The sequence below is a fragment of the Euleptes europaea genome, chromosome 10 (genome assembly GCF_029931775.1).
Source record: "Euleptes europaea isolate rEulEur1 chromosome 10, rEulEur1.hap1, whole genome shotgun sequence".
Taxonomy (NCBI): domain Eukaryota; kingdom Metazoa; phylum Chordata; class Lepidosauria; order Squamata; family Sphaerodactylidae; genus Euleptes; species Euleptes europaea.
In genome coordinates, this window is record NC_079321.1 from 39334165 (window position 1) to 39346996 (window position 12832).

Consider the following 12832-nt stretch of genomic DNA (forward strand, 5'->3'; position numbering starts at 1 on the left):
TCTGCATTTGGTCAATCTTGCTGAAAGACTTGGGTCAGTATTGTTTATAACTGATCTGCCACTTCCATTTTCCCCCAGATGTCTTAAATCTGGGAGGACCAGACACACAAAACCCACAAACACCCCACCGCATTTGGGATTCAGGGTTTGTCTTTTATAGTTGCTGTTTGTGGATGTGTTGTGCGTCTCTACATCAGAGTGACCTTTTTTGCTCTTTGGTGTTGGTGCTTTGCATTGCTATGCTTTTCTGATGAGAAAGTTGAAGTAAGAACACCTAAGACTAAATTCATACCACTTCTATTTAGCACTTGTTGTGTTGGCTGTCCCATAAGCCTTTTTCATAGTCTTTGATATATTCGCTCAGAAATCTTTGAGTATCACATTACTATCCTGTTTGCTTAGATTTCCCACCATCTTCAGTGAGACTGCTGTTAACTGTTTCACCTGAAGCCATAAATTTCTTATGAGGTCATTTCTAAACAACAGTTATTTGGAACAAGCTTAAAGTAAAGATTGTTTCCTAGATGTAGCAGACAGTGTGAATATAGAGGATGTAGGAGGTAATAATATGCATTAATAACTTCCTTCACCTCCCAGTTCTTTGTTTTTGAATGGAAATGAGCTTCTTTATGGACTTCTCAGATGGCATTACGGTCAGGCCATCATGCTCAAGAGCATATCATAATTGTTCTATTAGTCCCTTCTTCTAATCCAGTTGACTTTTAAAAAGTAAGACTTTGTTCAGTTATGTATCTGATTCTGAAGTGTGCCTTCTGCCTGTGGATATTTAAATGCACAGATGGGGGCACACTCATCCCCAGCAGGTTTTTCTGCGGACTTAGGGGACCACCATAGAGAGCTGGGGTCAGCTGCAGGCCAGACCACAATGGTGGCAGTCACTTGGAGTGGCTCCTGGGCTCGTGCTGCTGCCACGGTGGATGATTTGGGCTGCTCTGGGGGTGGCTAGGCCCGGCTTTCTGTGGCGGTGGCCATCCCCACAGCAGAGTGCTGAGCCTGCCCAGGGGATACCCCCTTTCCCCCGTGAGGGGGGAGATGGGGTTCCTCCCCCCTTCCCCCATGAGGGGGGTCCTCCCCCCTTCCTTACAAGGGAAGGACGAGATGGGGTTCCCCCCACGGGTTTCACGAACCCTCACTTGTGTTTATTATAAATGCAGACAAATAAGAGTAGTTGATGAAATATGAGCTCTGAGCTGGATTCTTGTAGCATTGCTGTGGCATTAAGTCTCCCTTCCTCATCTGTCCCTTCTACCGGTGTCCTTTACCAGCAGTTAAAAGATCTTGTTATTTTGTCTGATATTCCCCAATAATGGTACTGCCCATCCTTCTAGTGATGTGTGTTTGTGTTTTTAATTGGATTTTATATTTTATCTGTGTTTTAAAATGTTTTTATGTTTGCTGCCTTGTGGACTGTGTTTGGTTGGAAAGGCAGCAAATAAATGTTTGAAATAAATTACGTGTATCTGTCCCAAGGTTTCAGCTAGCTGTTTTATATATAGCTATCACTCTGCATGGTGTGGCATCATATTTCCTGTAGCTATGTACACTTGCAACCTGAACAGAATAGTACCCCCCTCCCCAAAAAAAACCTTCTGCCATTTTGAGATTAATTTAGTATTTTCTAAATAGGATATGTACTCTGGATTGCTGGTATATTTGAGTAAGGAAAGATTTTTCCTTTACATCAATTTGGCTAGTGATACTGTAGTTATTTAGTTGTGTTTGCCTTTGCATGTAATATCTGGCTTGTCCCAGAAAATTTAGGCCCCTTTCAAACTGCCCTTATAATCTGTTTTAGCAGCTGGTGGCTAATGGAATTTTTGTGTCATTTCAGACAACCGGTTTGGCTCCTGGCTGTTAATGGGTTTTTTAAACCTTTTCATACGAAGTTGCTTGTGTCCTGTGGTTGAGCCGTTTTTTTATGTAAACTGCTTTCTCTTGTTCTCAGCTTGTCTTTGCGCTTCTCAATTGCTGTTGTGTGCTCTTTAAAATGTCTGAAGCACTTCCAAAAGGACCTCTTTTTCCCTGCCTTTTTTCACAGTGTGTTCTTTTTCGGACCTTTTTTTGAACATTCTAAGATTAGCGCTGTAGATGCTAGAGCAATATAGCAATTCAGTGCTATATCACCAGCATTCAAATGCATTGAATTGATATACCAGTCTAGCACTATAGCACAAATCTTAAAATGTAAAAAAAAACCCCACAAAAGAACGTGCTGCAAAAAAAGGTGGGGGAAAATAGTGGCACTGTTTAAAACGGCCAGAGCTCTTCAGAGCGCTTTAGAGACAGCTCATAGATGGATTGAAATGAACTGTATGAAGCGCCTGTCCCTGTATCGCTTTACTTGGAATCGGACCAACAACGGATAACGTCCAGTTTAGAACTGTAATCTGAAAGGGGCCTTAGAAAGCTCTTGGGACTTTTACAGATTCAGAGCACTCTGCAGAAGCTCGAGCTGAAGTGCAGGGTTTAGAGATGTAGTGGGAAAGAAATGAGAAAGTAGTTCAGACAATCTGGTTAAATAACTCTCCAACAGGATACCTCCGGTTTAGTTGCTGGCTGGGGTATTCTGGGCAGTTGCAGTTGAGTACAACTCTGGTTCTGGTTAACCAGAGTAAGCAATTATCCCGTAATCTTACGGTGCCTTTTAAGGTGATTAGACACCACATTTTTTAAATGTTCAGACTGACAGACCCAAATTAATGACCCGCTCTAAAATGACTGCATAGGAAAGGATTCCTGGGATGTGATAGGTAGCCACACTTTAAATTAGGTTAGTTTTTAAAAAAAATAAACTTATCAAACACATCTGCTCCTTTCTGCTTAGAAATGCTGAGTCCAGTGGTGGGTATTCATAGTCAGTAGATTCTAATCTTTTGGTTTGTTTGTTTTAAAAGAAAGTTTGCTTGCATTCATTCCTGAGAAAATGTAAACAGTGTTCTTACAATGAATATTACAGTGCTCTTACAATGAATGCTTTTACAATGAAGCCAGTGCGGTGTGGTGATTAAGAGCGGCGGACTCTAATTTGGGTTTGTTTCCTTGCCTCTCCGCATGAAGCCTTCTGGCAAATCTTGGCCTAGTCACAGTTCTCTCAGAACTTTCTCAGCTTCACCTACCTCACAAGGTGTCCTGTTGTGGGGAGGAGAAGGGAAGGCGATTGTAAGCCGTTTTGAGCCTCCTTAAAGGTAGAGAAAATCGGGGTATAAAAACCAGCTCTTCTTCATCTTGATGGTCTGTGGTGTATTTTCCCTCTACAGAGGGGCTAAAACTTTAAATGCAGTTTCATTGGCCAGCTAAGACTGTATCAAAGACAGGAGGGTGTTGGCTACTCTCAGTACAGCTCAGCCTCTGATTACAGGTTTTATAGCATTGTTCAGCTGTGCCTGTGTATGGTCTGTGCCAGAGCATCTGAAAATCACACTTGCGTGAAGATTTTTATACCCCGCTTTTCTGAAGGAGTTTCAAAGTGGCTTACAATCACATTCCCTTCCTCTCCCTAAAACAGGCACTTTGGGAGATAGGTGGGGCTGAGAGAGTTCTGAGAGAACTGTGACTTGGCCCAGGGTCACTCAGCAGGCTTCATGTGGAGGAGTGGGGAATCAAACCTGGTTCTCCAGATTAGAGTCCACTGCTCTTAACCACTACACCATGCTGGGTGTAAGATTGTGAGTGTTTAAAGGAGGTGTACCCATTAACCCAACTACATTAGGGATGATCCTACCTGTACCTGGTTAGCCATTGTAGAGGCCGAGATGCACATTTAAATTAGCAACTGAGTGAGGAAAACAAGTTCACATCTGTCAATTCTATACATAATTAGAACTTTTGTTGCGTATTGATACGCTATTTAAGTAGCTCTTATATATTTAGTATATTCCATGTACTGAAAATTTGGAAATACATGGCATGTCATCAAAATGGCCCTTTAAAAAAAGCCAAATGTAGCATGATTTTAAATGAAGCTAGATATCATAAAATACCTACTGTAGCTGGTTTTCAGGATTTGCAGATCTTTGATTGCTTTCCTGATGTGTTTACATTCTCCTTGCCCACTACGCATTAAGGAAGCTTATGCACATGCTTCCCAGTGGTTTGTTTTTAAAATTTTCTTTCAAAAAGAACAGAAAAGAGAAAAAGAGGGGAAAAGGTATTTATAAAGTGGAGACAAAATGTAACAACAATGATGGCAAATCTACACACAAGGGTTTCAAAATATCTATAAAGGGTTTTAAAATATCTAAAAATAAGTTTATGCACAATTGTCTATATGCCATGTATTCAAATATTGATAAAGTTCTAAGGTCCTCAATCCATTCTTTTACCAGAGGTTGGGATTTATCTTTCCATGTACATGCTTCTCATTTGTCAAAATTTTATCATTGTGATAGTGACTAGAACTATAGATGTTGCATACACATGACAGAGAGAAAGCTTATAAGCCAGGTTTGAGGCATGTGAAACAGATGGGCAGCCCTGTGTGGGCGTGACAAGTTTATACCTCTGGACAGCTGTACTCGCTCATAGATTGAGAGCTAAACTGTTTACACCATTTGATACATTTTCTTTCTTATCATGAAGACTAGAAATGTGTTTTGCACTTGCATGAACTCCTAAGGTTCAGTTTGAGCCAGGACTTCTGGTGCTTGAAGATGGATCCCAGGCACATAAAAGTACTGAAAAGGATAATGCCTTTGAGCAATGTGTATAAAGTCCATTTCCTTCCATTCTAAATGACCCTAACAATATTGTCGAAGGCTTTCACGGTCAGAGTTCATTGGTTCTTGTAGGTTATCCGGGCTGTGTAACCGTGGTCTTGGTATTTTCTATAATCCATGAAACACAAGCTGATTTTCTTCTGAAATTCTCTCATATGCTCCAGTAACCAACGTAGATTTGCAATATGATCTCTAGTGCCTCTTCTTTTTCTGAACTCAGCTTGAACATCAGGCATTTCTCGTTCCATATATGGTAACTTTTATTTTAGCTTAAGCTTAATGCCACAGGACTCCTGTTTGTTTGAACCTAAACGTATATGAGTTGCTTTGAACATTCTAGTATTATAATTGTAGTTGTGCATGCTGCTACTGGGAGAGAAAATTCTAGAGCTGGGTTGACTGTAATTTGAAAGAACACATATTTAGGGTTGCCGGCTGGCCTAGAGAAAGATGTCCTGTCTCTTTAATAGAGACTTAATATGTGGAAATGGGCAATTGAAACTTTTCCTGGCATTGAAGTTTATAACATCTCATTAAGCCTTTACTAAAGACCTAGGACACGTCTCTCCAGGCCAGCCGGCAACCGTACTTAGAATATTCTTCTGTAGTCCAATGAAAGCAGTTTAATTTACAAATATGTTGGACCTACTGGCAATGATTTTGAAGAAGATAAAAAGGAGGAAAAAACATTGTCTGCCTTCTGTATGAGATCTTTGCTTCCACAGTAGCTAGCTAAGTGCACACTTGTTGATTGTACCTATTTTCCCCCAGACAGGACTGAATATTAGAGCCATACTTGGAGATTCTTAAAATGTTAATCTTCTCCCAAAGCTGAAATAATTGGATCTCAACAGCAACCTTGACCACACAGTGGGTAGCCATGTTAGTCTGTTTGCAGTAGTCAAAAAGGGCAAGAGTCCAGTAGCACCTTAAAGACTAACAAAAATATTTTCTGGTAGGGTATGAGCTTTCGTGAACCACAGTTCACTTCTTCAGATCTGAAGAAGTGAGCTGTGGCTCACGAAAGATACCCTACCAGAAAATATTTTTGTTAGTCTTTAAGGTGCTACTGGACTCTTGCCCTTTTTGACTACTTGACCACACAGTTTTTGCTGTAGTACAGGGTTCAGGAGTCATCACTAGCAAATGTTTGTTCTTAAATAATGGTTTAAAAGATTTAACCCAGGCATCTAAAGCCCCAGCTGTGTAAAGTTTAGAAGACTAGGAAAGATTTATTGTTCTCATGTAGCACTATAAACAATAAACTAGCTGTGTGCATCTTTTATTGTATATGTTTGTCTTTTGCCATGACATAACAATAAACAGCAAATTGGCTGGGAAATTCATGGATAAATCAGGGTTGGAAAACTGTTGCTTAGTTATCTGGACACCTTAAACTTGATTAGGTGCTTAGCAATTGGAAAGAGTCAGTTTCTCAGAACCTCTTGTTCATGACAAAATGTGTGTGTGTATGCAAGGATGCCATTTAGGGAGGGTGATCGGTTCACTCCCCCCCCACCTCTGCTTTGCAAATCACATGTCACCATTCTTTAGGAACACCATTATTTCTAGCAAATTTGCTGATTCTACCAAGTCAGTGATTGTTATAAATACTGGATTAAGCCAATGTACTAATGATTTATGCCAAAGTAAAAAATCATGTTACTAAAAAAAAAAGTAACTCAGAGCGACATAACACCATAAGAAAAGCCATGCTGGATCAGACCATGGTCCATCAAGTCCAGGAGTCTGTTCACACAGTGGCCAACCAGGTGCCTCTAGGAAGCCCACAAACAAGACCACTGCAGCAGCATTGTCCTGCCTGTGTTCCAAAGCACCTAATATAATAGGTGTGCTCATCTAATCCTGCAGAGAACAGGTATGCATCATGTCTAGTATCCATTTTTACTAGTAGCCATGAATACCCCTCTCCTCCATGAACATATCTATTCCCCTCTTAAAGCCTTCCAAGTTGGCAGCCATCATCACATCCTGGGGCAGGTAGTTCCACAATTTAACTATGTGTTGTGTGAAGAAATACCTCTTTTTATCTGTTCAGAATCTCTCACCCTCCAGCTTCAGCAGATGATCTCGCATTCTAGTATTATGAGAGAGGGAGAAAAGAAGCAACCAAAATGATCAGGGGACTACAGCACAGCAACTGCTGTATGAGAGTGGTTAAAACGCTTAGGGCTGTTCAGCTTGGAAATAAGGTAGTTAAGGGAAGACATGATAGAGGGAGAAGCTTTTCTGCACCTTCTCAAGCTCTGCAGTATCCTTTTTTAGGTGTGGTGACCAGAACAAAAATGCTGTTAAAGCAGGGCTATTGAGGTGAAGGCTAATTTGGGAAATCTTGAATATAACCAAATTTTAGGCCTTTAAAATCTTTCTGAGAATCTCTTTGCCTCTCCTCGCTACTGGACTCTGTAGCAGTGCCCTTTAGGGTCAAAATAAACATCACCAGTATAATAGATCTCAATCTTCTAAAGGGACATCACACTGCATGGGGCCTCAGTTTTGATATGGTCCATAGCAAGGGAAGATGGAGAGGTATCCTTTCCCTGTGTTGTTTTTCTGACATCAGATAGTCTCCGCAGATCTACTTGGTTTTTCCCCACTGGAGAAACACTTGCAACTCCCTGTGTCTTTTGCAGGGTAAACAGAAGCTCAAATTACATTATTTAAGAGGAGGAATATGAAATGGGGTGGGGATTAATTCTCCAACATCCCACATTGTGGTCCCAGTATAATTGGAGACAGGCCTGTAAATACTAGTCACCAGGAAAAATACTTAGGAAGTCTGCTGTCAGAGTGTTCACTGGTTTTGTCTAGTTTGACTCTACTTTATGGTGATGCTATGCCAGGTTCCTTTTCTAAAGTCTATTAGAATCTGTATTTGGACTTTGGAGGAGATCAGGGTTGCATAAATGGTTGGTTTTGTCTTGCAAACCACAGTGTTTTGTGTGGGTTTTTTTTCCCAAAAGGGCTGGAATGCCATGCTAACCTTAGCTTATGCGGAATGCTACAGAGCAACCACAGTGTTGACTGGTGCGGGGGAGGCAAGAGATTAAAGCCAATGCCAAAAGAAATTTTCTGGGTTGTTCATTTAGATTCTTCCAAAATCCTTAAATGATGGGTCTATATATAAATCTCAGCTAACACTGAGCATTGCTTTTACAATTATAGTTGCCAGTCAGTCTCTTGCTTTGTGGTATTTCTAACATTTGTTTGTGTGGATCTCTTTGACTCTCAGTTGCATCTCTGACCGCTGTATTTCCTTCCCCCCCCCCCAGATATTCCTGAAATTCCTGAAAGCATTTCCTTCTGCAAATCATTACAAGTAGCAGACTTCAGTGGGAATCCCCTCACCAGGTAACCTTCTTAAAAAGTTCAAAACTATACAGCTACAAACGTTTGTTCAAATATTACATGACGTAGCAGTTTATGGAGGGTTGGACATGAGTGTTAAATACTAGATTTCCCCTATCCACTGATGGACTAAGTCTCTCTCCCCCCCCCCCCCCGCATTTAGCCTCAGGAGAGCGGACAGGGAAGGGTTAATTCCTCTTCCAACTCAAGAGGCAGAATCAACAAATTTATCCTGGGGTTGGAGAGGAAGTCCTCCCAGTTCTTGGCTCCGCCTACTGACCAGAGGAGGCAGCTCATTTTTCTTCCTGCTGTAGGAAGTCTCTTGGCCTTTGTGCCAAGTTCAGACTGAAGCCTAGGGGACAGGTGTGTGAGAGTCCACTCCCCCCTATACTGGCAGGGCAGGTGAAGAGGATTCATCTGTGAGCAGGGCATCAAGAGTTGCTTCTCCTCCCAGGCAAGTGACCCTTTGGTTCAGACCATCTGGTCCCTCTTCTCATAAGGCTGCAAGCTCTGCCTTGTCCAGCCCCACTGCCCTCCCTTGGTTCCTGCCCTCCCTTGGTTCCTGGCACAGGCTTGTAGCAGCTCTGCTGACCCAAGACCAGGAAGGCCTTGTGGCTCCTGTTGTGTGGGAAATAATTTCAAAGCCAGTGCCCCTATGCACTAGTAAGCCAAGTTTATCAGCAAGAGGCACAGCCATTGCGTAAACACAGAAATGAAAAGTGGTGCATATTTTGGTAACCCTAGCTGTTTTTGTGGTGTATCATTCTGGTGAGTTAATTGTCTGGCCATAGTTTTCTCACAATAAGGCAGTGTGTGTGTGTGTGTGTGTGTGTGCTGCAGATATGCATTCCTGCAGTAGCAGGAACATTGAAATAGATCTGCCTCTATAAAAAAGGGTGGGAAGATGAGCTGCAGAGCACTCTAAGAGCTATTAGTGGTTTGTGAAGTTGTTCAGACATATGGAAGAGTATTGTCTCTAGAAAGATGCCCTGATTTTTAAAGTCTGTAACACCTGGTAGCAACTTGGCTTTGATGTGTGATTCAGAAAAATGGTCAGTGTCAAAATGCGAAAGGAAAGGTGATGGATTCCTTATTCTTTTCAGAGCTGCTTCAAGCTTGACATAGTACTTATAATACTAGAATATGAACTACCTGTCACTTTTCTCTGCAGAGTACATGGGGGTGGGAGCATATTCAGTTGCTGCCTCTACCAAGAAAAATGGCAGTGTTAAATGTGTCTGTTCTGTTTGGATCTGAAATATAAGTATTTGGTACCTGTACTAGAATATAAAATCTTAACTGAGAGGTTGATGGATACGTGGAGGTCTGCCTTTAGTGTTCCAACATGGTGCCTCTTCGCTTTCCAAGAGTCTAAATGTGCTCCTGGGACTGGTTCAAGCCATGTAGCTATTTTTCCTCTGGCGCTAACAATGACTAACTCCTTCCTGTTTAACACATAAGAAACATTTAGACAAGAACAGCAGTTGTTTAATTAGCCCCTTAGAGGCAATAGTCCCATGTGGAAAGTGAGCTCTTAATCTCTGCTTTCGATTCAAGTGATCCATGGTCTTTTTAGACACAAGTCTAAAGTCTAAAAGAGATAAGGTAACATCTAATCTGCAGCAGATTGTCATTTGAAATACAGTCAGCATTGATGATAGCCATCTTCCTGGTATGCAGGACCAAGAAATAGAAGCCCCTGGAGCTGATTGATGTTTGGCTTTTATTGGGTGGGTTGGATTCATTTTAGTGTCATGGCTCTGCTCCTGTTTAATGAAGTATTGATTTGCTTTTTAAAACAGTGTGTGCTGTGTGGTGAATTGGAAGTAGAGCTGCCTGATAGTAAGAGAGGAGGCCTCTTTCTTTGTCCTTGAAAAAGCTCCTCTTTCCCCAAATTTGCCAAACTTTTAAATAATATTTGCTTCTCAAGGTATAGGTAATAGTGAGCTGGCTTGTCCATAGCTTCTTATGCTTGTAAAAACTTCCTTTGTTAGTGTGCTTATATGGATTGATTTTTGCTGGTAAGGGCTGTGTTGGAAGAAGAGCAACACCAAGTTTGCTAAAGCATGGAAAACTGCTTCAGGGGCAAAACCCTTTCTTTCTGCTGCCCATGTCTTACCTAAACTTTCTGTGTCTCTCCATAGGTTGCCTGAAAGCTTTCCTGAACTACAAAATCTAACGTGTCTTTCTGTAAATGACATCTCACTACAAGCGTTACCTGAAAATATTGGGAAGTAAGTTCTCTGAGAATACAAACAATTTGAGACACATTGGTGTGGGGAAGCCAATGACCTCATAAGTAGCTTTAAGCAAGCAACTATTCTCTGCCAGTGTGGTTGGAGTAGTTAGTGTTGGATGAGGTTTATTGAATCCTGTATTTGTATCCCCACTCAGTCATGAAGCTCATTGAGTGATCTTAAGCCAGTCATACACTCTCAACCTAATCTACATCCCAAGGTTAACTGTAAGGTAATAGTCGAGGGAGAACACCTTCTTGAGCTCCTTGGAGTAAAGGCAAATGAAAAAATATGAGAGCTTCATCTCATCTCATGGTTTTATTATGGGAAGTACTTTTATTGAAAATACACTTTTGCATAGCCTAATTCTCAAATTTGAATACATTATGTGGATAAGATGATGCCTAATGAAACATCCCTAATTTTTTTACGGCCTTCATATACTTCTGCAGTTTTTTGGAGATAAAACGTTAACATTGGTTGAAGCTGATTTATTTTTTGGTTTTTTTAAGACAACCTTTTCCCATCTAAAGCGGCCTTGTATTTCTGCTGTACAAGAGAGAGTTTTCTGTTTTCACTTGTATGTGACTAAACATAGTGCTGAAGTGTGTATATGTGTATCTTATCTGCCTTTCCTACTATATAGAAATCTACTATAGCAAACAAAACAAAACAAACCCACCTTGGTTTGAATGCTGAGTTGGGTGTTGAGATATATAACCTTGTGCTTTTCAGTGTTTCTGGCAAATAGAGATTCTGCAGGAATCCCCTCCCCCTGTGTTTAGCGTGACTAGCCTGTTTATGATGATATGTATGGTCAACAGAATGATAGAAACTGTGAGAGCTCCCACTGGGTTTGGTAATGCTTTCCTTGCTGATCTAACCTTTAATTAAAGAGTTGTTTGGATAAGGAGTGGGAACTACTTTTCTTTTGCTCAGAGATGACTGTAGGGAGACAAGGGTTATGTATGAAATGACCCCACTTCCATTTGAATGCATGTGATGGCTTTGGAAAATGTCTGCATCTGGAATTACAGCTACTTGAGCAAGCTATTGAGTTTTTGTTTGAGACAAGGAAGACATCTTGGCACATTTGGGACTCCTCTTCCCATCATCCTAGGAGGCAGGAACTAAATTGCTCTTTCCACCTGTGATGGGGAGGGGGAGTGCCTGCCCTCTTCAGTTGTTTTCCTGCCTCCTCAGAGTGTGCATGGATTCTTCGAGCTCCATGGGATACCAATTCTCACAGAGCGGCTAGATTGCAAGATCTTTCCCTTTCGTGTGTCTAACCTTCCTTGTTAAAGTTATTTGTTGTCCATTTGTTTTTGCCACCATCCAGGCTTTACAGGAAAAAAAAAAGAAAGAGCTGTTTGTGTTGTCAGTGTGTCTCCTCTTTCCTCCCCCTCCCAGCAGATCATTATGTCTTCAATTGAGTCAGCTGCTGAAGTTTCAGATGCAGTGGCATTTTCAGAAGGTGAGCTGGGCATGATTCTCCCTAACCAGCATAGTAGGAAGGCCCTCCATAAGTGTTTGCCACAACATCATGCTGCAGTAGAGTTCCAATGTGGAGCCACAGGCCACAAAGCAGTGCAAAGCAGCAAGGGAAATGAAGAGCAAATTGGAGCAAAAACGACAGCTCCCTGTAGAGTGCATCGGAGAAAGCTTGACTCCTTAGAGCAGGCCTCTGCGTCAGAGAAGTTGTTCTTGGAGGGGTGAGTGAGCTGGAAGCTCCAACCCTGATTCCTGCAGAGAGTCGTCATGCAGAAAATGAACCAGAGGTGATTAGTGTTCCCCCCTCCTTCCAATCTTGGCTGGAAAAATTTAACACTAAAAAAAAGGGGGAGCAGAACAAGTGGATCCCCTGATGGCACTATGGCCAACAGGTCTCTTTTATTTCTTTCCTCCAATTCCATTCATGCCCAAAATGCTATGCAATGTGTTTGGTCCTCTCTGTTTCTGATAGTATTACTTGTTCTTGTTAAGGTTTGAGTTTTCTCCAAGTTGTTTGAGAAGGATGGGATGGAGGAAGGCTTAAAGCACATGGAGTAGTCCCTTTAGGAGATGTGGAAGCCTCCAAGCAGAAGAGGGCAGGCAATCCCCTCCCCATTGAAAGAAACATCTAGTTCCTACCTCTTGGAATGGTAGGAAGAGGAGTACTCAAACGTGCTAGATGTCCTCCTTGTTTTAAACAAAAGGAACCTTAACAGTAATTCCAATGCTTTGCTTTGAATTATAATTACAGTTTAATGAAGTGTCTGAACTTATTCACTGGGTAATAAAAGTGAAGCTGTCTGCAACACTGATATAGTCAATAATTATCTTATTTTGGCTATGCTTCTCAGTTTCTCTAAGAAGCCTCGACTTCACCAACTTTGTATACATGGTCAGCATTTTCAATCTACGTCTTTTGAGAATAATAATGGTATCACTGAATTCTTATGAAAGTTAAAGAACTACTCAGTTTCTAAACTTAACAGCTGTAATAACGCC

At 41.4% G+C, this 12832-nt stretch overlaps 1 protein-coding gene across 2 annotated transcripts in view; it reads left to right on the forward strand.

The window, feature by feature from the left end:
* The window catches only part of LRRC1 (leucine rich repeat containing 1), an 81788-nt gene that overhangs the window by 22809 nt on the left and 46147 nt on the right, over positions 1 to 12832 (forward strand). For both annotated transcript variants that reach the window (XM_056856456.1, XM_056856457.1), the window contains exons 3-4: positions 8030 to 8108; positions 10250 to 10339. In XM_056856456.1, the coding sequence (XP_056712434.1) occupies positions 8030 to 8108; positions 10250 to 10339 (169 nt within the window). The remainder of the gene's footprint in view (positions 1 to 8029; positions 8109 to 10249; positions 10340 to 12832) is intronic.